Source organism: Fusarium fujikuroi, chromosome FFUJ_chr03, assembly GCF_900079805.1.
Source record: "Fusarium fujikuroi IMI 58289 draft genome, chromosome FFUJ_chr03".
Lineage (NCBI taxonomy): Eukaryota > Fungi > Ascomycota > Sordariomycetes > Hypocreales > Nectriaceae > Fusarium > Fusarium fujikuroi.
Window position 1 is genome coordinate 3,906,576 of NC_036624.1, and position 24,238 is coordinate 3,930,813.

Consider the following 24,238-nt stretch of genomic DNA (forward strand, 5'->3'; position numbering starts at 1 on the left):
TGCTCCGGTCCTCCTCCGTCTGTCTAGGTAGTAAGGTATTCGGCATTCCCACCACACTTAACTTGACTCGACCCCTTTTAGGCTCAGAGCCGCACGACCGTTCCCGGAGCCACCAGTAATAAAGTCCAGTCCCAGTCCAGTCCAGCCAGGAACTGGAAGTCGACCGGCCCCGAAAAAAAAAACTCGGTTTTTTTTTAACGCCCGTTTAGGGCATCGACTCGGTCAAGTAAAGTATCCGGCATAAGCTTGTTACGGGGATTCTTGGGGATTCTTCCATCCCGTCTACCTAAAAGTATTAGTTTTCTATCTGTTTGAACCAAACTTTGTTTGGCTCAAATGAAGAACTTCTTTGGTACCGGCAAGAAGCCAACGTCCTCCACTCCTCCTCCTCTTTCCTCTGCTAGGAAATCCGCCACTTTCGAGGAGCGCGACCGTGAAAACCACGATCCGGCCGAACAACCTCCCGCATACTCGGAGCCTTCTTCTCCTGCGAGAGCAAAGTCGCCTTCAAAGCCTTCAAAGAGACTATCTCGGCCCGCTTCTTACGCCGCCGAGTCCACAAAATCTTCCTCGCGTTCTTCTAGACTGTCGAGGCAATCTACCGACCCGGGCCATTCTCACTCCCATTCTTCCTCTCGTCGGCACAAATACGAGCCCGATACCCATCCGCTCAACCTCCCTCCCGAAGAACGAAAGCGATTATCCGCTCTCGCCGCTGCAATGAACGGTAACTCCATGGATGTCGACAGCGAGCCTGTTAATGGCGCTCGTTCAACTACTCCTCCCAACCCGAAAGCCCAGACCAACTTTTCCGTCCCTATTCCTAACGGCTCCAGTCATGATGACGGCGCCCCTCCGCCACCTCCTCACAAATCCAACCCTGGAAGCCCAACAATTACGCCTGAGGAAGATGCCGAAGCCTACAAGGCTGCTGGTAACCGATTCTTCAAGGAGAAGAACTACTACAAGGCTATCGAACAGTACAGCAAAGGTATGCATCGCCACCTGCCATCAGGATCCTCTTATTTCCAGGACTTTTCAGCCTGGCTGAATGCATCTCCAAATGCTGACCCAAAATCACAGCTGTCGATCTGTTCCCCTTCTCCGCTACTTATCTAGGCAACCGAGCTGCTGCTTATATGTCTAATGGCCAATATGAGCATGCTCTTGAAGACTGCTCCAGGGCTGCCGATTATGATCCTCAGAATGCCAAGATTCTTCTGCGTTTGGCCCGTATCTATACTGCTATGGGCCGACCAGAGGAAGCCATGACAACCTTCAACCGCATTGACCCCCCACCATCCGCTAAGGACATGGCCCCTGCGAAGGAGATGTTGCATCATATTCAGTCTGCCCGTGATATTCTCGCACGTGGATCTGGATCTGGCATGTCCATGGTGCTTCATGCTCTCGACCTGGCTGAGCGCGGCCTGGGTCCTAGTGTCAGCAAGCCCCGCAAGTGGCAGCTTATGCGCGGAGAGGCTTATCTATTAATGGGACGGGAAAACTCATTGGGAGAGGCGCAAAACATTGCTATGAACCTCCTTCGAAACAACAGCCAGGACCCTGAGGCTCTTGTTCTCCGAGGACGTGTTCTCTATGGTCAGGGCGAGAACGATAAGGCTATCCAGTTCTTCCGTATGGCTATTAACTGTGATCCTGATTTCCGTGATGCTGTCAAGTGGCTCCGAATTGTCCAAAGACTTGATCGCATGAAGGAGGAGGGCAACACCGACTTCAAGGCAGGTCGTCTACAACAAGCCATCGAGAAGTATACCAATGCTCTGGAAATTGACCCTTCCAATAAGAGCATGAACTCGAAGCTGTTGCAGAACCGGGCACAATGCAAGATCAAGCTCAAGCAGTACGACGATGCCATCGCCGACTGTGAGCGGGCCATTAACCTTGACCCTGGTTACACGAAGGCCCGTAAGACGAAGGCCAATGCTTTGGGTGGTGCCGAGAGGTGGGAAGACGCCGTTAAGGAGTGGAAGGCCATACAGGAGCTTGATCCAGAGGATCGTACTATCATGCGAGAGATCCGCAAGGCGGAGCTTGAGCTCAAGAAGGCCCAACGCAAGGACTACTATAAGATTGTTGGTGTTGAGAAGACGGCTACAGGTGACGAGATCAAGAAGGCTTATCGCAAGATGGCTGTTAAGCTCCACCCTGACAAGAACCCCGGTGACCCTCATGCCGAGGAGAAGTTCAAGGACTTGCAGGAGGCTTACGAGTGCTTGAGCGACCCTCAGTAAGTAATCTCTTAGACCTACCGACTAGATAAGCTACTAATACCATTTAGGAAGCGTGCTGCTTACGACAACGGCGATGATCTTATGGACCCCAACGATATGTTCGGTGGCGGTGGCATGGGAGGAGGTATGGGCGGCATCGACCCGGAGATCCTCTTCAGCATGATGGGCCAGCAGGGCGGTTTCGGCGGCGGCGGTTTCCGATCTGCTGGAGGCTTCCCCGGCGGTGGCGGCGGCGGCGCCCATTTCAACTTTGGTGGTGCTGACCCCAGGCAGCGTGGAGGATTCCCCGGCGGTTTCAACTTTTCATGACCAGCCGGCGCGGATGATGATGATGACGACCTATGGGATAGTGAGGATGAGGATGCGGGCTTCTATGACGAAGAAGACGAGGATGAGAATGGCGAAGAAGAGGAAAACGACGACTATGCAACCACCAGCGATGAGGACTTCCACCCACAGCCCCCCCGGAACAGTAAGCTCCGAGATGATCTTGAACAGCGCCGCCAAGATGCCCATGGCCGGCTGGTAGATGCTGTACGACGATACGGCAAGTTCTTCATGGCGGCAGCTGTCTTGCTCCCTTGGCAAGTGGTGATACTCATTTTGACGCTGGTTGGTTCAGCATATATATGCATGAAGCACATTCCACTCTTTGGCAGGAAAACGCCGTTGTCGTTGTGAACGGCTAGCACATATAATGGGCAATTTTCACTCATCCTATGCCACACAACATACCCTTGGGGCGTTTATTTTAGGGATAGACATCAATGAACGCAGAGCAATGCTAGAGGTTAGCGAGTTGCTTGTTGTCAGGGTTTGAAGGCCTGGGATGGACAGCGGGCCCTTTAGATCGGTTCCTGGGGTGTTTCACGCATAAAATGTCACATCTTGGCATAATAGATGGTTGTCCGCAAAAGTCCTGATCATGCCATACGTTTATGAAGATTTCAATGCTAATGATCCTTGTCATTGTGTGAGCTTGCTTGTCAATGCTGATATGAACTCCTCATGGCAGCTGTCAACGACAAAAATTGAAACATGGCATTTAACGCTGCTTGCACCAGAAATAGTACATTAAGTTGCGCGGCCTTACGCTCGCTTAGGGTATCATAAAATCTGCGGTTCTACTGTAATCGCAACCGCTTGAAATAAACATGCTCGTAGCCTGAGCAACATGGTGAATCATCATAGTCATCCAATTCCGCCAACCCCTCAAGCAGAAGACGACGAGGCATGGTTAGTAGCATTACCATTCTGTTGCGACTGCTCACCGTTTCTCCTCCCAGGTGGCACGCCTCCAGTGGCCTCGACGACCTGGGCCACATCGTCGCGCAACTCAGGCATGGCCGTGGTGATATTCTCAGCCAGGATGTCGCGAAAGGTTCCAAAGGCGTTGAGTTTGCCGCGCATAAGTTGATTACCACGGCGCACGAGCTCGACGAATTCTCGAGTGTAGATATCTGGGTTACGGCCATGCTCGACATATTCGACAAGTTCTGGAGGCACTGAAGGCAGGTTGTTTGGGGGAGAGGCGGAGGAGTGAACAGTGCGAAGGGAGTCGGAGAGGGTTTTGCTGTACATTCTTAGTCGGGGTTCCAAAGGCAGGAGTAAGAAGAGATGTTACATTTCGTTGATGAGAACTTCTCTACTGGACCGGCCGACGGAGTCGTAGGTTGAGACTTGTACCATTATTTGGTAGAGATCTTGGATGATGTCCTTGAGCTGTTCTACGCGGGAGTTAACGCACGTTGATAATTCAGAATATCATGACACCTACGCTCAAGGGCATTGTGGTCTACGCGATCGACAGGCGCCATGGTGAAGGTGTCGTGGGTACGAATTGGACGAGCCGCCTTTTGGGTTAAAGATATGATACTCTGAATGCTTTGCGACGCTTTGTCTAAGGGAATCTAAGCTTCGTGAGTAAAGTGAATGGCGGACTAATTACTACTCCGGATCCCTGCCGGGGACGGGAAGTGGGGTATGGAAAGGTGGGGTATCTTCCTTATCAGTGACATGAGCCTCTTGCAACGACATCAAACTTAGACCTAAACAACCGTCCACTCACTAATGGCCTTCTTTTATGTGAAGAGCCTGGCTTCTCATATGTAGGGCTACAGCTAGTGACTCTGTGTATCTCCGCTGCTTATTTCACTTCTCCACCATCCTTGTCTAGCCTGGCGGACAGGTCAAGGACAACCGTCTGAAATGTGACCAGCCATCCTTTGGTGACACAGTCTACCGGGATATTGCTGAAAGCTATACTTGCGGATGCTCACTAAGCGGTGAGACTCAAAGGACTGCTACTCTCGCCATACAAAGTAAATGATAACTGGTTTGACATAGCCTAGGTTTTTTAACTGAATAAACTGCCACTCAGCAATCATGGCATAAAGGGTGACAAAGAACTGATTGAGAGCTGATAAAGAATACCTAGGGCTTCTTTTGTTCATTAGACTTAACTTTGAAGCCAAGCGTGTGTAAATGATCGATCTTACCACACCAAGCCTACGGTAGTAACCAGAGGTCGGTTGTCTACCAACGATAAACTGTCATGGTTTGCTTGCGAGTATTGAATACAAGAAATATTTCAACCCCATTCGCCGTTTATAGCCTGCAGATTCCCGCGTAACTTTCCAGTTTCTCAAGGAGTGGTCTCTTCTCACCGCCGGCATGCGAGCCAGTTTGTCCAAGAGGAGCTTATTATCAATGAATGTAGCATATTATTGGCTTCAGTACCGTTTCTCGGGTTGGGGAGACCTGGAAACTGGCCTCTATTATCATTTGTAGCTTGAAGATGGGGCAAGCTGCATATACACGCCGCAGACACTTGCATGTTTGGACACGCTGACACTGCAGGATACCATCATTCTAATGCCACTTGCTCATTTCATGACTGTGGACAAGTCGATTGTATAAGCCTCTCCGTGAAACGTTTGCTTGGTAGAGGTCACAGCACTCCTAACATGCATGAATGTGGCAATCGGGAATTTGGTAAAGTGCCTGCAGCTTGCCGTCGGGGAGGGCACCGTCTGATCTGAGCAAGGCATTTCCTTGAGTCGCTCTATTGGTAGATCTTAGTTAGCAGCAGTGACTCTAGTGAAGACAAGCCAAGGTTCCGTATACTTTGCTTTTCTTGTAAGACAATGTTCATCAGATATCACTTATGGACATGTTAGCTGCAGACTCTAAAGCAGACATGGGGATGTAGAGTCTTTGTTCACTCTATGACATGGCTCAGCCATTTCACGAGAGCCGGCATTATGCTGTTTGGGGGTTAACGCATGACTGATACCAGAGTCTCAAAGAATGTCTTTGCATTGGTGTGTTGAGTCCCTGGTATAAAGTAGATGGCATGCCCCTGAGTCTCTGGTCACTCGACATCACCTTGATGCTAAGCAATTCCTAGTCACGAATAATCTATTAAGCATCAGCGTTATATCTTCATCAGCAATCTTACCTATCGAACGTTCATAACATCCCCCATCCTCCTCTCAGACGCCGTCATGACCAAGTCCCCCGACCAAGCTCTGGACTCAGTAGCTGTGTTTCCGCACAGCTACCGGGAAGGGGCCAGGTGTATTGGGTGGGCTAAATCCCAAGGTCGTCAGTGCAATCGAATAATTGGTATGGCCAAAATAAGGGAGCATGAGAGCCTCATGGCGAGGCTAAATAGTGTGCCCCTGGAACATCGCGCGGATCACCCACGCTTAGAAAAAGCCGTGAAACTCCTTCTGTGCTATCAACACAAGCCCACTGATTTCGATAAGGAGCTGGAAGATGCTTCGCAGAAGTTTCGAGACGCAGCAGAAGCAGCGAAGAAAGCGGAGGTGGCCCAAGTCAAGGTATGTGACTGTCCTGTTCACGTTGTCGTGCTTGGCTCCTAACATGAACCAGCAGGAGAAGCCCGTTCCCCAGAAACGGCACAGCATACTTCGGAAGCCAACTGTCCAGTTCGCCGCTCCATCTCCGCTTCCTGTGACTCGTCGAAGAGCCGAGTTGGCCGAAAGATCTGCAGCGAACTCGGGGAGACCTAGGCGCCGGCTTCAAGCCAGCGACATCCCTTCTGAGCCTGACTCTGAGTCTGGCCCTGAGTCTGATTCTAGCTCAGAATCGGAAAGTGATGTCGGCGACGTTGTTGAGATCCATCCCCTGGAGGCCTGGGAGCGGTACGACTCCAAGTGGAAGACGATAGACAAATCTGGATTGGAAGAAGCGCTTGTAAGTAACAGACTATGCTCCTTTGTCTATAGCATGACTAACGATACCTTCACCATAGCCTGTAGTATGGCAAGTGCCGTGGCCGGTGACTTCAGGCAAGCAATGGCATGTCAGCAAAGAAGAGGTCGTGAGGTTCTTCAATAATATTGCTGATGAGCATGACAAGGCCGGTTGCAGGGCCATATTCTTGCATGAACGTATGCGCTGGTGTTCTAGAAATGTCAAGGACACGTTTGGCCGAATGTTTTATCGAACAACTCGGAAAGATGAGTTGAGGATGATTTCTTCAGTTGCTAAGGAGTTCGAGAAGCTGTACTCGGAGGAGTCTTAGTGTGATAATGGCTTGGTAGTCTGTGGCGGTGGAGTATTGATGGGCTTATGGGTTCTGTTTATGTTTCTATTCTCTTCTATGGACGGGTATTACATGAAAATACAATTACGTGCTAATTAGGGCGGGTGGCCCAGGTCTTCTCAGTGGGAGTCTGCGTTTCTCCTGCCGCTGCTCAAGCGGGTTCCCGTTCCCTCGTACTATTCCTCCATCAACATCCGTGGCCAACCAAAAGTGAGCAGTCTCTAGAACTTCTCAAATAAGCCATAATTTCCTCGCCTTTTGCATTTCATTTCATTTCTTGTCATTTCTTTTTGTATGCCTGGCACTCTAATTCCTCGACCATACTTTGAAGATGTCGGGCGAGAACAATTCCGAGAGTGACCCAACACTCGACGATACACTCGAGCAGGGTGAGACGATGATAGATGCTGCTCCAGACAACAAACAAAAATGGTTAAAGCCAGATGAAATGCCTACGCTGGACAAGCTGGCAGCAAGATGCGTCATGGCTACTGGACTCACAGCTCTGACCCCCCGCTTGACGGCTCAAGAGTCATTCTGCGAGCTACTCCGTTGGTGGTAAGTCACAGCGATATCTAAGCCTGGTCATATCACTGAATCTGACATGACGTCTTATAGGAAAGACAAGATCATGGAGTCTTCTGGCCTGCAGCTGACCGACTTTGTCGTCACCATGAAAAGGCGTGGAAACCACTCCGATGCAAAGATCCCCGCCGAGATCGCTTTCACCGCGCAAGATGGATCTGGAAAGCCTCTTGGCTATGTTCACTTCATGAACAGCAGAGATGGCAAGGGCGGCACCGTCACAGTCGCTGTACGAGACGTGACTCCTCTGCAGCCCAGCATGGTAGTCCCTAACCTCGAGCGGCCTAAGGAGCCTCAAGATGTTCGATTCACCCACCGTTCAGAACTCGGCTTAGGAAGGGCCGTTCTCAACTTCTTAGGAGCCGGCACAAACCACGGTGTTACGTGCAGAACCGGGGGTTACAAATACAGGTTCAACTTTGGCCCAGAAGGTCAGCTCATGGCCGTCCTGACAGTCATGGACCAAGTCAAGAACAATGAGTTTCGACGATTGACAGTCCCAAAGGGCAGTCGATATGTCCCTTTTCAGCCACATCCGGAGACTGACACCGTCTTCGTCATTGGCGTTGATAGGGACGCACTGGGGAGAGGCGGGCGTGGCAAATACATCTACCGCTCCAAGGTCACCCCCAGAGAGTTCAACATCTGGTGCGAACCCGCCTTGTTCCTACAGGACATGAAAGATGCCGATATAGTCAAGACTGAGGTGGGCGATCTGATCTTAGATTCCAAGTCTCGTGGCAAAATCTACTTCAAAGGCTTTCTCCTGAGTGACACGACCCGTAGGGGCTATGCCAGCTTGTCCGAGAGACCGCTCAGATTCGGTTACAACATCCTCTACGGAACTCCAGATGAGAGAATGAAGCACATGAGTTCGCTTGAGGAAGAGTGTCGAGCTATCATGTCCATTTAGGATCTGGCTTTGAAGCAGAGACCGAGTCTTGTGGAACACCTCAGCTCCTTGCTCGACGACTGGGGCTGGGGAGATGTTGAGCTGGCGGTGCAGTTCATCAAGAAGGATACCATCTCTCTTCTCGGAGATTATCTGTTTCTTGATCGTTCAAAGTGGTACTATCCCACTGGCTCTAAACTGGTATGTCATGAACTGCGAAGACTTTCGACTTGAGATATACTTGCTAACAATCTTTTAATAGGACCCCGAATGCGAAAAGAATCTCTCCAAATTTGGTCGACAGGCAGTAGAATTGCTAGACTCGTACTATTCCATCTTGGCGCCCTACAAAACAGTCAATAGAAAGTTATACGAGTACATTCCTCGAGTGCTCAACGAGGAGCCGGTTTCTATCCCAGACACACAGTTTGCCGCATTTGTCGACAAGGCTCTTCGGTCCTGTCTGTCTGCATGCAAGCACACAGAAACTCTCAGCGTCATGTTTTTCGACGCACGACGTCTTCCTCATTGGACTGTTTTAGTTGATGATAATGTCGTCAGTGTACCCGACAAGTGGCTCGATCAGGGAAGTTTGGGGCTGATCCATAACATTCTGGGAGGTGATGAGTTACTCTCGGATTTGATGAAGTCAGTTCCGAGCATTCTGCTTCATTTCGTTCTCAAGCAGGTCCCCATTGACGAGGAATCCTGTGACAGACACAAAACCATTGCGAGGCAGAGGCTTAAGGACTATGCTCAGGAGGAGCTGAACTCTAAGATGCTGAATCTGAGCTTTGAGCCAGGCTCAAGGTCCAACTTAGCAAACGTCTCTTGGGAGACTACGTTATCCCCCCGAAATGTCTCGAACTATCATGTCCAGCTGCATCAGACAGAAACATGCTGGGATCACCAGAACGCTGTTCTGGTTCAAGACAGTTAGTCAAACAAGCCCCTTTCTCTTCACTGGCAAAAACAAAAGCTAACAGATATATAGTCCTTTCCACAACCCTGACCTGCATCAACGACACATGCCACATCTCGGAAGTAATCATCACAAAGGGTTTCCGACGATACTGCATCAAGGATTGCATTTTGGGGGAAGAGTATTTTGGAATTGTCTACAACCCGGATGAACCTCTATCCATCCCCCTCGTCACAAGTACTTTCACGGTACCGATGGACGTGAGCACTGCCGATGACTATGATGTTGAGATGGCGCTGGAGGACCCCGAAGATCTACAAAACCAACTATCTTCTTGAACGTCACCGGTCGCTCACTTCTGCCTACACTAGAGATTTCTTCGTTACCCGGGGTACATACGAAAGACCTTCGGGTTTACATACAATCCAGGCTAGAAGAAGCAAAAGCTCGGACGTACTCTAAACGAAAAAGAAAAAAGAAGAAGAAAATATAAGGGGGCTGGGGTAAGCTCGGTATTCCTTGGGGGAGAATGTCGACTGGTTCTTTCTGGTACATTGGCTTAGGGCTATGGCTTCTCTTGCTCTCTGGGGCGAGGTTATTTGGACCTCAGACATGGACAGACATGGACAGGCGTGAAGAGAGATTTAGTCAGATGAGGGAGGTTGGGTGCTGGCCACGGCACAGATAAAGGGGGGTGTTTCTAGAAGATCTTCGTTGGATCTTGGCAAGAAAGATGAAAGCTGGAGGTTCATTTGTTCTCACGTGCGTTCGGAGCATCTTCGAAATGTCCATTAATAGAACAGAAAGGCGTCAAGCCTCAACGCCTTTCCAGCCTTTCGATTTATAGTACGAGTTGTCAAACTAAGGTTTCCGGGTGAACCTAATCGTCCTTAAGTCTAAGCTCATACTTCAAGCCATTATCGTATCCAGTAGTGATCGCCATGGATAGTCACAGTCAGGTATCGCAAGGAAGCATTAGAGAGGGCATAGATAGTCCAACGACACGTCTCCAGATTAACTACATATCCTATCCTATCTTAAACTATTTCATACCCTGCCATATACCATCATGTAAGCCAAGAGATTAATATATACATTAGAAGTGAAGATAAGGAATAACAAACCACCCTCTTCCGCGACATTAAATACCCCAGAAATAGGCATCCTCCCAATTCTACCTCGCCATGTCCTGCAAAGGAGCGTATGTATGCGATTCCAACGGCTCGCGATGAATTAAATAGTCTGTGCCCTGCTACCAGGGACAACCAATTTTTACGAGAAGTAAAGGGGTAAAAAAGAATAAAACAAGAACCAATCCGGCGGCGCTATCGGGCTTTCAGTTAAATGGCTCATGCTTTTTAGATGAGAGCGACGGCACCGAGGATACCAGCCATGAAGGCAAAGACGGGAGCCTTGTTGGCGGCGGCAGCGCCAGTGGCAACGGGTTCAGGGGCAATGGTGGGAGTGGCAGGGACGGTGACCTCAGGCTGGGTGACAACCTCTGTCTCGGGAGCCTGAACAGTGGTGGGCTGAGGAGCGACAGTCTCATAGACGGTACCGCCACCAACGGTGTGGTAAACCTTGGAGTACTGAGTGACGACCTCGCCCTTGCCGATAGTCTTGACGATGGTCTCGACGGCGGGCACAGTGGTGGCAACCTTTTCGACGATGACGGAAGTGGAAGTGTAAACGTTGGTGATAACCTCACCCTCAACGGTCTTGGTGACGGTGACGGGATAAACCTCGTACTTGGTGTGGTAGACAACATCTGTCTCGTGCTTGGTAACATCGGGCTGCTTGACCTGGTCGTAGACGGTGCTGTGGACCTTCTCGACAACGTACTCGGTAGAGGTGTAGACCTTGGTGATGACCTCGCCGGCAATAGTGTTGGTGACGGTGACTGGGTAGACATTGGTCTTGGTGATGTAGACAACATCGGTCTCGTACTTTGTCACATCAGGCTGCTTGACTTGCTCATACTCGGTTGTAGCAACCTTCTCCTCAATGACCTTGGTGGTGGTGTAAGTCTCGCAGACGACCTCACCAGCAATGGTCTTGGTGACAGTGACGGGGTAGACCTTGGTCTTATGAACGTATTCGACATCAGTAGCATACTTAGTAACATCGGGTTGCTTGACGTGCTCGTAGTCAGTGGACTTGACGACCTCCTCGATGATGCTGGTGGTTGTGTATGTCTCAGTGACAAGCTCACCGGCGATGGTCTTGGTGACTGTCACGGGGCAGACAGTAGTTCGTGTCTTGTAGACAATATCGGTTTCATGCTTGGTCACATCGGGCTGCTTAACGTGCTCATAGTCGGTAGACTTGACAACGTCGTAGATAATGCTGGTGGTCGTGTAGACCTCAGTAATAACCTCTCCAGCAACAGTCTTGGTCTGGGTAACAGGGCACACTGTTGTTCTGGTAACGTAGTCAACATCAGTGTAGTGCTTGGTGACATCGGGCTCCTTGACTGTGACATCGATAGTCTTAGTCTCAGCAACAACGAGTGTTGAGGTAGTGAGCTTGGTCTCGCAGTAGGTGCTGTATATTGTTAGCATGTTGCAGTCTCTTGGTAGCCGTTGAAACACTCACGTTCCCTCCTTATAATGAGTATAGGTGACAGGACAGACGGTTGTGGTGGTGTAGGTCACAGCGACCTCCTTAACCTCGTGCTCGTAGTGGCCCTTCTCCCCGTATCCTTCATCTTGTCCATACTCGTTCTCGCCAGTCTCGTAGTCTTTTCCGCTCTCAGAGTCTGGGCTCTCGTACTCATCTCCTCCCCGCCGGATGTTGTTAGCCAGGGCCGATGTGGCCAAGACCAGAAGAGCAGCACCGAACTTCATGATGAAGAAGGTTGAGAGGATTTGCGATGTCAACGAAGGTGTTATAAAGTGAGTGCAAGCTTTGAGCAAGCGATGGTGGTTTGATTGAGCGAAGGTAGAAGTAACCTGAACGAGTTGGTCACTTGTGTGTACACAAATCCAATCAAGGCTGATCGAGAAGTGAGAGAGGCTGAGATGGATGGAAGAGATGGAAGGAAAACCTGAGAAGGTTGCAGACTTATATCTGTAACTTGTCGAACCAGAACCTACCTTGGATGAGAGACTGGCCGAGTTGGCCTTGACAACCTCCAAACTTTCCAGGCCAAGTCACCCAAGAGACTTCACTTCTCAAACTCCACCCTTGGTTGCATTAGTCTGACTCTACCTGCGAGGGGACGATAATCATCATGAGGGAGGGGTGCGAATATTGGCAAGATGTGATACGGCCATCGTGAGTCCGACCACTTTCAGAGGGAATCAGAGGATGTGGCTGGAGTTCACTGGAGCAACCGTGATGCAGGAGGGATGCAATCGAGAGGACTAGCTGGCTAGCAATCGGCTGGGAAGGGCAATAGGTTTCCTACAGCGGGAGCCTGGGTCGACAGTGAGCCAAGACGTGATGTCAATATCATGCACGGAGGTCAGCGATACTGTGTTGGTTAATGGCCAAGACAATTGGGAGCTCATTTGCGTAAGGTTTCGAAAGCTCCCCCTAGCTAGGCAGATCCGCAACAACAGGGCCGAAATGTCGGCCTCCCTCCAAGCTCAACAAAAGATCCTGCCCTTCTCAGTGTACGAGGCTACCAGGTTGTCAGGTTGTGTAAGGACAGGCCGTATTGACCCGCTTGATTTGGCCATTCACTTAATCAATTGATCACTGGATCAGCCTGCATTCAGTCTGGGGAACCCAGTAAGACGGGAGACGGCATAAGAAGCTAGTATGAGACCTGGACACGAGGGAGCCTGCGATATCTCTGTGTAAAAGACAGCAAATGGCGGGAATGGGGACTGCATCTCAACGGAACTGCGTAGCACTCGGTGGCCTATAGCGGCGGGAAGGACAAGCTGGGTCAGAGGAGAGAAACTCGTGTAAACAAAAGAGGCGGAAGCAATGCAACTCGGGCTGGGTGACAACATCAGCCAGCGTCGACGATGCAGGTTGAGCCAAACTCATTCTGCCAATATGCACCTAGCAAAGTATACGGTAACCGAAGCTGTACTATAGCAAATCACGGTATGAGCGGTTTGTCGTCGATGCAAACTGCGGGACCGGTCACTCCGTTGAAGTTTGGTACTGTACGCAAAGAATCGGCATCTTGGACGTTTAGTGTCCAGCAGCCAACAAAATCTGGAGCCTCTTGGAGCTAGGGCAGTCCAGGAACCCAGCATCGCTACGTGGGCGGGAGACTTGGCGCCATGTCAGCCATGACACAAGAAAGACGCAGAAACCTGCTTGTCGTGATAGCAAAAGAGCATGAGTAAGGTGGTTGTGGTTAGCATTGTAACCGTAGAGATAACTGTAATGTTAAGGTGGGTGAGCAGAGGCAGCATGTAAGAATGTCAACAAGCCTCATGAGGAGAGTTTTCGCTTAACAAGCAGAGACGCCTTGCTTGAGATGGCTAGTGAGGATCATCCACCCCATGCATGTATATGTCGCCAATCGACGATTTGCTCGTGATAGTGAGGCCAAAGAAGTGCCTTGGTTCCGGGGACGTGGGGTCCCCCGAGCATCTGAGTTGGAGCCTCCGGGGATTTATTAGTGAATATTTCCGTTGTAACTATAGCATTGTCGATTGTGAATACCCAGGCAGACTTGGCAGCCGGATCAATGGGCCGAGAAAAGAGGCGGTCGGGGTAAAGAAATGGCTTGGTTTCCTGTACCATCTTTTTCCCATAGAGGAATTGTTGAGCGGAGTGGCCAGAGAACCTTAAGCACACCGGCCATCACAACCACGTTGATATAAGCCACACGTGGTTGCTCTGGCACATGGCTGTTGTCTTAATCGAAGCTCCCGGAGGTCGGGAGGCAGATTCGATAAACAAGTCCATGGCTGGAAATTGATTGAATGGCTACCTAGAAGCTCACGATACACCACTTGAAGAAAAGAGAACTGGCGGGGGGCTTTGAAACTGGTCTTCGCGATGGCCGGGTTCTACGGACGGCCATGTGGTTCAGAGGTCGGACGGCGAGGATATCGAATGCGGGCGCCTTTCGCAAGCGAAGCACAGCATTTTCGTCGATTACTGGCCATTACGAGATAGAACTGGGGGTCGGAACCAATCGACATGTCAGGTCTGACAGAGAATGGAGGATTAGCCAAGGACAAGCACGAGCAACCAGTTTGATAGCACAGCATGAAAGAATGCACTCAACAGCTGCAGCCACCACGCCTTGTGCTTGTGAAAGCCTGTTTTGTTCTCTCACCTGATGCCCACTGCCTCGATGCATGAGGCAGGGAGGAAGAAGAGCTGTTGGCCATGGAGTCAGTGGTTTCTTCCCTGGATGAATGGATTAATCCAGGTCAACAACAAAGGAAGGGAGGGATAGAGGTCAATGTCGCATCATAACATTGTCCCTAGCGTATCGGTCCCGTGTCATTAGCGCGCACCATAATGAGACGAAACAACCAATGCTGAGCTAGATGCCGCCATAGTTGTCTCGGCGTGCTGTAGTGGTGTGGAGGAATAGGGCGTTGAATACGAGAGAATGCTTCCCCTGGAGGGATTGGGTTTTTTGAGTAACAATAGGTAACGGTTGTGGTTGTGGTAGCCTGAGGAACCGAACACCACCTCACTAACAACGATCCAATACAGGCAACTACCAACCCACCTCACTGACTGACTGTTGCCAGTATGTGTAAGTGGTAATTTCATCACTCAAACTCGCCATATCTAAAGGCCGTTAATGCTAAATCTCTCAAGTAACACAAAGCACCAACAGTGCCCAAGTAGGAGGACAAGAGTTACAGCAGAGACATACTTAGTTTCGGCATTTTGCAGCTCTCAACCCGTACGTGCATGACGCCAAATCAGCCATGATCCAACACTGACGAACCAGCCACCGCTATCCAACTCAGTTATCTGCAGTAAGAAAATATCGAACTGATGCTCTGTGTCTTTGCACACTCGAGTTGCACCACGCTAGTGACCCGAGGGCGAACTTATCTCCTCTCCGGGAATGGTTGCCACGAGGATGAGGCCTTCATGACATCAGATATGACGAGTATCTTAAAGATCAAAGCTGTTGTAACTTGAGCTTGGACACTTCAGCGAAAGCATTCCCAATACGAAACGAACTAATCAAAATTATAGCAGGTTGCACGGCAATCAAGGTGTAGTGTAGCAGAAGGGCTCACTAAACAGCTGTACCTAGATTGGCGCTCTTCGTATCCAGGTGGTGTGGTAGTCACTGCTGTAGCCTATTCTGCTATAGCAGCCACATCTTGTAACCTCGCGAGTTGCCAACACAACCTCAATACCGCTACGGCAGCTCCTCGAAATCGAACAAAGTCGATCCCGCTCTGTCCGGGGGAAGATCGGCGGGGAAAGCTCTCGAGCCAAGGATAGCTGAGCATGGCCAAGCACGTTACTAACAAGTTTCCTCTTATTTTTTTCCAACTCTTACTTGGACCTTTACCCAACTTTCGTGTCCGCTTGTATCCCCAAGATGCACGTGTGGGTGTGCCCACTCTGTCGATTAGTAGATAGAGCTACTGCAGTGAGAGCTCAAGTTATGTGCTCCATGGACTCATCATTGGCTGGTCTCACATATCATGCTTTCTTTTCCCCTCTCTCTATGCACCTAGCAAATCAGGCACAGCTGAGCTGTGTGTACCTTACAGCAGGACGAGAGCACAGACGGAACAGCTCAGGCGTTGCTGTGTTGTATTTGTGCCGCGCTGTGATAGCCGATCATGTCTCATCACTTGCAGTACGCAAAGACAAGAGGGACATTATGAGACCCTGAACTGGATAGAGAGAGTATCCCTTTAGCACTGTATCACTCAAAAACAATAGAGTTAGCGCCCTTGAACAAGACCCAGTCGTATCATGACTTCTCATGCAAGGTCATACAGGCTCCACCAATGGTCAACCTCGTCACTTTTCTGATATCCATCCCATCCCTGCACAGAGACCCATAGTCATATTGAAACGAAACAAAGCGATTTGATGAAGTATATCTTTTAAAGTTATAGTATCAGCATAAGGCTTCAAGCTTATTTCCATCAAGTCTCAAACGTCATGACTTTTTTTACTTTTTCCTGCCCCTTGCTAGCCTCCCTCTTTCAATGTCTCCGCCCTTTATTAAGCTGTTGTCTGGGAAATCTCACCAATGTTTGCTAACTTACTAAACATCGTGGGGGAAACTTCGCTGACTCTGCCTCCCACTGAATTGCTAGTCTCTCGTCAGGCCAAGAACTTCTTGCTTCTCTGCTTCTTTCGGTAGTTTCCGTTCCGAGAAATGATTGCGTTGGGACCCCAATGTGAAAGCAAATCTCGTGTTGGTGTTGGCAAGGACTCAACTCACTAAATGCAGCAGACTTACACATAGCAAGGATATGAACTAGCTGCACGTGGAGAAAGCATGGCCATAAGAAAATAGTTGATTTACATGGGTAGTTTAAACCCGGGCAAGGCCTGATCACGATTGCGGTGAAATAGCCTGTATTCTGCTGACAATATGCATGCCTGCCTTACCACCCACTGAACAGCCTCAGAAAACTCATGATGCATGCATATCCAAGGCTTAGCAAAGCCCTATAGCCTGGGCGTTGTCATACGCCTGACTCACTGGCTTAGAAGTCGTAGAACTCTAGGTTGAAAGTTGGATCGGATATTACACTATTGGACGTGCTACACATCCGTGCAGCTCGTTTCTTCCTCGCTGTTGAGCTTCCAGCATATCAAAGAACATCCTTGGTTTCTCAAGCTTTGATTGATGCTTTAACCCACCCATGTGTCCCACCGGAATCACACTGTCCCGACTTTATGTTACTTGGGCCATCTCCCACGTTTCTCAACATTCCCTCTCTAGGGTAACCATCCTCTATCTTGTATGAGGTATCCCTCGCCGTATCACTCTATGTATGTACATCTCATGGCCATAATTTTATCATCATTTTGCCGTCTTATATTCATAAGCCATCACCATACCATATCATGAGACAAATAGAATCTAAGGCTTCCATCATGCTCGCCAACCACAAACAGGTCGCTTTTTAACCCAGTGCGCATTGAAGCTTCCAGGCTACTGCCACCACGGGGTCATCCTCGAGAGCAGACCACACCAATCATACAACACCCTTTAAGCCTTGGGAATCTTCTCCAGCTCCTGAAAAACAGCATCACCAACCTCCTCTGTGGTTGTGTTACCACCCAGGTCCTTGGCGTGCAGACCACCTTCCAGAGCCATACGGATAACCCCCTCAACAGCCTTGGCCTCCACGGGCAGGTTGAGAGAGTAGCAGAGAATCATAGCAACAGATAGGATCGTACCAAATAGTTTGGGGACGCCCTTTATATCAAGAATATGGCTCAAGTTAGCGCTGGGCAGAAGGCCGATGCTGGGGGTAATACTAGGCCCATCATTGATGGTATCACCAGGTGCTCGGCCTTAGGATCAGGAACACCTCCTCAAATGTCTCCGTCATGACCTTTCGTCGCAAGCAAATTAGCCTTGTCAAAAGATCCCACCTTCTTGTCGCCGCGACCACGGGCAAGGAACCCAACCATATGGTCAACACGCCCAGCCTTGGTATAGGAGTAAGGTTTTGTGTCTCATCTGAGCCGGAATTTACGCTCGCTAAAGTGAACAGCGCCGGTGTGTACAGGGATGATGATAAAACTGTGCCGCAGCATACAGAGGCTTCGGGGAGACAGGCGTCAACCAGAGAGCCAGACGCGAAGAAACAAGGCCACAGCTTGCCGTATATGTCCATCCCCTTGCGAAGCTTCAGAAGGCCTGGCTCGGGTCGGACAGCGCCGTTGCCACATTCGGGACCGCCGAGAAGGACGGCATCAGCACTCTTTGCGGCGGCGATGGTCTCGTCAGTGAGCGGTGCCATGGGCATCGATGGAGCACTGAGGCTGTCAGAGCTGACTGTGTGCATGCAATGTGTGCCCAGAACTTACACGGTCCATAAGATGGTTTTAGAGGTTCAACTTGCCAACGCTTGGCTGGTTTTCCTCGAGAGTTTAAGACTCTGATTGACCAGGCAGCTAGTTATTACGCTCTTTCTGTAAGCTATTGCACATGCTGCCTTGCCATAACGTCCTCAGCAACAATCTATTCGTAGTTCGCAGCCGTTCGAGCCTTCAACTCCGAAGCTCAGGGCCGCAGTGGCCACCAGCAGGCATGACAATGTTGCATTCGACCTTTGGATTAGTTTTGAGACTATGGAGTTGGTTTGCAATAAGAGCAAAACAAGACAAAGAGAAGAATGCCCGACCTTGTTTGCTGGACCTCTGTTGCTGCCCCACCATTCCAAGATCGGGGCCATACCAGTAAACTCCGTAGGCCGGCTTTTGCCTGAGTGGTCCGGTCCACTCGGGCCTTGCGGCAGAGCTAACGGAAGTGGGCATTCAAGGCATTGGCCAACGAGAGAAGACGTCAAGGTCATTTTGGGTAGTAATCGGAAGCTCTGGAGTTCTCCATGTTTCGAGGACTCGACCATCTCAGGATTCCTGACTATTCCATTCCTGCTGTGACCAACACGCGTAGACTATATATTTGTCGTGTTGACCCCTACATGACCTTGATGGCATGTGCTCACTTGGGCCATCTTCTAAACAACTGCGGATTACTTAAACCCTGAATGTAATATTTTTGTCTGAAATGCCAGTATATATTTATGTACTCGATCAAATGTATTCGTTATCCAGTACTCCTATCATCCAGTCTACTCCTTCAAGAAATGCTCATACAACCTGTTGCCTTATCGAAACGCCCTAAATGATTTGCTCGCCAATGGAGACGCTACGGGTACTCCTCCCATCAAGTTTCCACGTCCCGTATCTCGCATCCGGCCTCCTCGCATGTTCGGTGTGTTAGCACAGAATGAGCAGACATACACTCTTGGTTGAGTCCTGAGGTCGAGATTGATACACTTTCCGTGGAGCCACATTTCACAGGACTCGCTATATTAAATGTCAGCTCCGTTCATGTTAAATCTTCGACAGCCATTTGCTCAGGTGGCCATAGGCTGGCAAAACTTACCACTGGATCATGGAGCCGTCCCCCTCGTCAGCCCCCTTTCGGTTACAGAGACATCTGACGTGTCTGTCTGTTATAAGGCTTGACTCGGTAAGGGTCGACGGCGAGTTGCTGTCACCTCGAAAAGGACCAAAGTGTCCACCCTGGAACGAACGGTGTTGTCCTCGTCCCATTGGGTTCGATCGCTTTCTTCGATCCTCCATGACCTTACGAAGCTCGCTAGCAGCATCCCCAATCTTGTCCTTGCGCTCATACATCATCGTCTCATTCTCACTGTCCGCATCGTGTTGCGATCCTCCAATAGTATCGTGTATGCTACTCGTGCTCCTGTCACTAACACTACGTCGCGAAGAGTGAAAGATGGACCCAACTGGTCTCAGGGGATCGGGTAAAGCAAAGGACGCATTGAACGAGTTATTCCTGCTGGGAATAATGATAGGCTCGTCGTCTGAGGATGATTCGTCATCGTCCGAAGGACCCAGGTCTCGTGGTGTTCGACTCCTATCACGAGTGAGTCCCGGATGATTGGTACTAGGCTCCCAGTCCCATTCATTAGGTACGATCGTTGTCTCTGCACGAGCTCTGCCCCTCGAGTCGATGGTGAATTTCACAGCTGTTCGAGTGGATTGGTGTTGTAGTGCTGGCCCCTCAGGGATGGAGGCTAAGCCTGAAAGGCGGTGCTGGCTCTTCATTGGAGACAACCTTCCGGTTGATTTGGCAATAGGCCGATTCGGGGGTGCATTGTCGCTAATGGAGCCATTGCTGGCTTGTGAGACAGGTCGGGCCGGTGCAAGTTTGGGTAGTACAGGTCGGTTCTGTGGTTGGGCTCTCTTGCCACGGTTCTCGCTGAAACTCCTACCCATTCCAGGTCGAGGGTTTGCTTTGACAGGGGATGGTGCAAGTGCACGATCCGGTGCCTTTGTAGCCCTTAGGTCCTTCATGCTCGTTGATTGGCGGATGTTTTCACCCAAAGGTGTTCTTGATCTCGATTGGAAAATTGTGGCTTCAGCGGAGCCAGCCTGTGTCACTGGGATGAGAGCAGGGTTATCCAAAACAGAATTGTGTGGAGGTTCAAACAGCAATCCAGGGTTTACTCCATTCATGGACTGTCCAAGTCCAAAAGGGTCATCTAGAGGAGCGGAAAGGGCAGCAGACATGGCAGCACTTGCTGTAGTAACACCTGCCGAGCCCATAGGTTTTGGTGCAAGAGGACGGTCACGTTGCATGGTTTGCATAGGGTCTGAACCTGCAGAAGCGAATGGTGCATTAGGATCTTGAAAGAGCGGTACCTCGCTGTTCCAGTCGAAGGAACCTGTGTGGCGGTGATGACCATGCTGAACAGGTGTCGTCTGAAAGACATTGGAAGGCGATGCACTAAAGTCAAAGTCCATACCCATTGAAGGATCCCAGAAAGTGTTAGGTGTTGCAGCAGGTGCTGTCATGGGGTATGCAAACATGTCACCAGAGGAAGCCATCAAGGCAGCAATATCATGTTGCTGTTGTTGTTGAGAGTTGCCAGTGAAGTCGGGCTGGCCGAAGTACTGATCATTTTGCATATTGAGCTTGTCGGCGAGCTTCCGCGCTCCCCTACGTCCAGTGGGTGGGGGTGTCGCTGTCTGCGAAGGCTCTGCACCCCGGACTCCGGCTTTCCTAGCCTTCTTGGAGGATTGAGGGTGTTTGGCCGGATCAGGACTGGGCAGGGGTGTTGTATCGGTTATATATTCTTGAGGTACAGTTACTGAATTCGGGGATGAGGCCAAGCGACGTGATGGCTCGACCGGCGGCAGTGGTAGATTTTGGTCCGAAAAGTGATTCACATGGGTTGCAATTTCAGCAGCAAAAGTGTCGTTGGATAGTAGCCTCTTGTGCTTGCTGGAAGGTGTGGAAGCACGAAAGTCAACGAAAGAGTTTTGAGATCCACGGAGATTTCCAGGAGTCGAGTGGAATACGGAATATTCTTCAGCAAAATGCGGAGTCCAACCCCCGGCGTCGGTGACTGAACCTTGCCCGGGTTTGGGGGTTTCGAAAACGGGACTGGGAAAGGAGTCGGAGACAGGCGTTTCTGCACAAGTTGGAGGGCGGTAGTTCGAATTGGCAAAACTGTACAACCCCGGATTGGTCAGTGAATTTGATACGGATGCCATGTTGATGATAGATCGGTTGATGATGAGGGGAAGAATTGGGCAATGCTGTGAATTGAGCTTGCCTTGAAGCCAGTTGATCCCCGTTCATAGCAAATCTAATTGCTTATCATAAAAGGCCAACTCAGTTGCAGGCCGAGGGGATGCTTCGAGTTCGAGGTTGATGATGTGCACGGTCGGTTACGTTGCCGTAGTAGAGCACTAGCAAGAGCTGAAGTTTATGCAAAAAAAGCCGGAGAATCGTACTCGAGAAAAAATTTGAAACAGAAAAACAAGGTCGAAAGATTGCAGTTCGTTGATCGGGATCGTGTCTGGTAGAGTGTCGAGCTCGGCGTGGGCAGGCTGTGACGGGTAGAGAAAGATGGAGAGAGAAAGTCTATTCAGATGTCGCAGGTCGGTCGGTGCTCGTGGGGCATTATACAAGGTCGTAAACGATCATGGAAGGACGGAAGAAAGGCATTAAGGTCTAAGACTGTTTTGCTTGGACAAGCATGATTGTAAGCCACTGATGATAAAAAGAGCAAATGTGGTGCAAAGGGAGGAATGAAGTCGGAATGGAATACGGGATGGATAGGTAAGCCCCGATAAAAAAAGAGGAGGGGCAGGGAAGAAGGACCAGGTTACAGAAAGGGAGACAACAGTTAAAGCAGGGAGGAAAATAGAAACCCCCGCCAAATGACGCCAGAGCAAACGGATAAATAGAAACAAAGATGGATCGTTTGAGTCTGGAGATTGAGACTGGGCTTGTGTCTTGTCTCGTTGTCAATGGAGATAGAGGATGGATGGATGCTGTTGAGTGGGATGATGGAGCTCATGTTGATGGGGATACCGAGGCCAGAGCTGAACAGATGCAGAACTAAAAGCAGAGAAACAGAGTAGACTATCAGATTGGCCATACCTTGACTTCATTAAACAGAGTTATTTGATCGGTTCGCAGATTCGTCTCGTCTGGTCTCGCCTCGTCTTGTGTCGTTCCGTCTCGAGTCTTCTCCTCCTCAACTCTCGTATATGATGATGTCGTGATCTTGCGGGTGCCGACGTCGAGGATACCCTCTTCAGTTTAGGCAGAAGAAGGTTGAAGCGGTCCGTTCGTTTGCTCGCTTCGAGTCGGTAAATTCTCGATGGGAATGGATTGGATGGATTGGATAGGATAAGACTGCACGGGACGGATGCAGTGGATACAGTACGTGCCCGACCTTCCTATTTACAAACTACCTCACCTACCTACCTACACCTGAGCTGAACTCGACAGTTGAGCTGAGCTGTTTGCAGACGGGAACTAGGTAAGGGACTGTATATCTCGTGGTACAGAACGAGAGAAAACACAAACAATTGCGAGAGACAACAACGAGATAGGGCTGAGCAAATAATTAAAAGCTATGAACATTTACTAAAATGAATCTACAACTTCGAGATCGCAGGCTTGGTGGCGCATCAGCGCCTCTTCCTCCTCAACTTAGCCGTTGTTGGGCAACCGCCGGTAACGCTCTTCAGGGGGCTTCAGTGCGCTACGGACCTCTGCCAGCCAACCGCTGGAACAGTCCTAGACTAGAAGAGGTACTGCCCGAAACCAACGGCTCAGATCGTGAGCTGGAAAGATAACAAGAACACTGACTATTTAGGTATTCAACGCGATAGCCGTTGATTTAGTCATTGCGAGTTGCTATCCTCCAAAGCAAACTGTGACTGGTTAATCTTGAGTTGTGATGAGCTCAGCAGCTGAAGGTGTTGTTATGAAACTATCTCATCATGGTTGCACGCTATGACTCCCGTCATAGATATTTAGCTACCTGAAATAGGCGATACATCCCGATGTGCTCTGATAGTGTATGAATCCGCGGAACGCCGTATTGACTGATCATGATGATGATTATTACATATGATAAGGACAAGTTTCCCCCTCAAACATGGATGGTTGCATGTATGTAAAAGGCAACTGACTGCACTTCTCCAACCACGGATACAAATACCCTGTAAACGCATCTCTCACCGACTGCTGACAGCCAACCAACAAGTTCCCGAAACCACAATCAGCTCACCACTTTGTCATCATCGGCTATTGCTAGCTGTCAGCCAAAGAAAGCTGATTCAGCCGCATCTCTTGAAAGGGGCAGTAATCAACTAGGCAAGCCTGTCTTGAGACGTGAGCATCAGGCCCAGACGTTGCTTGGGAAACAGGTCGTGTATCACGTCACATATTGAGACTTGTCAGTAATTAAGAGGAGCATTTTGGTTTATCCAGGGCCTGGTGGCTTTGCACTCGTCATCATTGTCTGGTTGTCGGGGCTCTCTCATACTAACTAGTCGGGGTGCCGGCGACTTTATAGGTTGTCAATATTTTCTTTTTTAAGCCTCATGTCTATGACACTCAAATTATTCCTCCAATTACTTTGTTTATAGAGTATGGCCATATGATGCAATATTGTCTGGTCTGTTTCTCCTGTTCTGTCAAACAGGCAGACCCCAAGGTGGCTCAATACCTATCGGGGATAGTATGGAGATACCATTGTCTGCTTTGGCTACTTCAACTTCACATGTTCCAACTAATGATAATGAGTGAGACATTGACTTGACAATTCTCGTGGCTGCTTCCTAGAGCCAACAAGTTGCCAAGAGTCATCATGTCAGCAACTTTCTTTGACAATAGGGTTGAAACGGGACGGATAGAATGTTAAAGACTGTGAATGGTGACAAACTCAATGCGAGTAAACTACCTATGAACACTCCTATAACGGGCGCGGAAGTAATATTGACTCAGCAATCACAATGAAACTTTGGAGGTTTTGAGAGTTTCATAGATGTTACTCACCACCTTCTCAGACACAGTCGCG

At 49.7% G+C, this 24,238-nt stretch overlaps 7 protein-coding genes; 3 read left to right on the plus strand and 4 right to left on the minus strand.

Annotated features, from left to right (window-relative positions):
• Nucleotides 1-336: 336 nt before the first annotated feature.
• Nucleotides 337-2,936, plus strand: FFUJ_03306 (related to tetratricopeptide repeat protein 2; the record flags this gene model as incomplete). XM_023575139.1 has 4 exons in its annotated part: nucleotides 337-991; nucleotides 1,084-2,251; nucleotides 2,303-2,511; nucleotides 2,569-2,936. The coding sequence occupies 4 exons, from the start codon at nucleotides 337-339 to the stop codon at nucleotides 2,934-2,936; spliced, it is 2,400 nt and encodes a 799-aa protein (XP_023428372.1).
• A 531-nt stretch (nucleotides 2,937-3,467) lies between these two features.
• FFUJ_03307 (related to negative transcription regulator) lies at nucleotides 3,468-4,072 on the minus strand (the record flags this gene model as incomplete). XM_023575141.1 has 3 exons in its annotated part: nucleotides 3,468-3,828; nucleotides 3,880-3,982; nucleotides 4,033-4,072. The coding sequence occupies 3 exons, from the start codon at nucleotides 4,070-4,072 to the stop codon at nucleotides 3,468-3,470; spliced, it is 504 nt and encodes a 167-aa protein (XP_023428373.1).
• Nucleotides 4,073-5,761: 1,689 nt separating this feature from the next.
• Nucleotides 5,762-6,807, plus strand: FFUJ_03308 (uncharacterized protein; the record flags this gene model as incomplete). XM_023575142.1 has 3 exons in its annotated part: nucleotides 5,762-6,100; nucleotides 6,153-6,476; nucleotides 6,535-6,807. 3 exons carry the CDS (start codon nucleotides 5,762-5,764, stop codon nucleotides 6,805-6,807), a joined length of 936 nt encoding a protein of 311 aa, XP_023428374.1.
• A 352-nt stretch (nucleotides 6,808-7,159) lies between these two features.
• On the plus strand, nucleotides 7,160-9,565 carry FFUJ_03309 (uncharacterized protein; the record flags this gene model as incomplete). XM_023575143.1 has 5 exons in its annotated part: nucleotides 7,160-7,386; nucleotides 7,447-8,316; nucleotides 8,371-8,506; nucleotides 8,568-9,240; nucleotides 9,300-9,565. 5 exons carry the CDS (start codon nucleotides 7,160-7,162, stop codon nucleotides 9,563-9,565), a joined length of 2,172 nt encoding a protein of 723 aa, XP_023428375.1.
• Nucleotides 9,566-10,585: 1,020 nt separating this feature from the next.
• FFUJ_03310 (uncharacterized protein) lies at nucleotides 10,586-12,073 on the minus strand (the record flags this gene model as incomplete). XM_023575144.1 has 2 exons in its annotated part: nucleotides 10,586-11,771; nucleotides 11,823-12,073. 2 exons carry the CDS (start codon nucleotides 12,071-12,073, stop codon nucleotides 10,586-10,588), a joined length of 1,437 nt encoding a protein of 478 aa, XP_023428376.1.
• A 5,285-nt stretch (nucleotides 12,074-17,358) lies between these two features.
• FFUJ_03311 (LEU2-Beta-isopropyl-malate dehydrogenase) lies at nucleotides 17,359-18,673 on the minus strand (the record flags this gene model as incomplete). XM_023575145.1 has 4 exons in its annotated part: nucleotides 17,359-17,617; nucleotides 17,748-18,153; nucleotides 18,186-18,256; nucleotides 18,429-18,673. The coding sequence occupies 4 exons, from the start codon at nucleotides 18,671-18,673 to the stop codon at nucleotides 17,359-17,361; spliced, it is 981 nt and encodes a 326-aa protein (XP_023428377.1).
• Nucleotides 18,674-19,265: 592 nt separating this feature from the next.
• FFUJ_03312 (uncharacterized protein) lies at nucleotides 19,266-21,410 on the minus strand (the record flags this gene model as incomplete). The annotated part of the gene is made up of 1 exon (XM_023575146.1): nucleotides 19,266-21,410. The coding sequence occupies one exon, from the start codon at nucleotides 21,408-21,410 to the stop codon at nucleotides 19,266-19,268; it is 2,145 nt and encodes a 714-aa protein (XP_023428378.1).
• Between the last annotated feature and the right edge of the window lie 2,828 nt (nucleotides 21,411-24,238).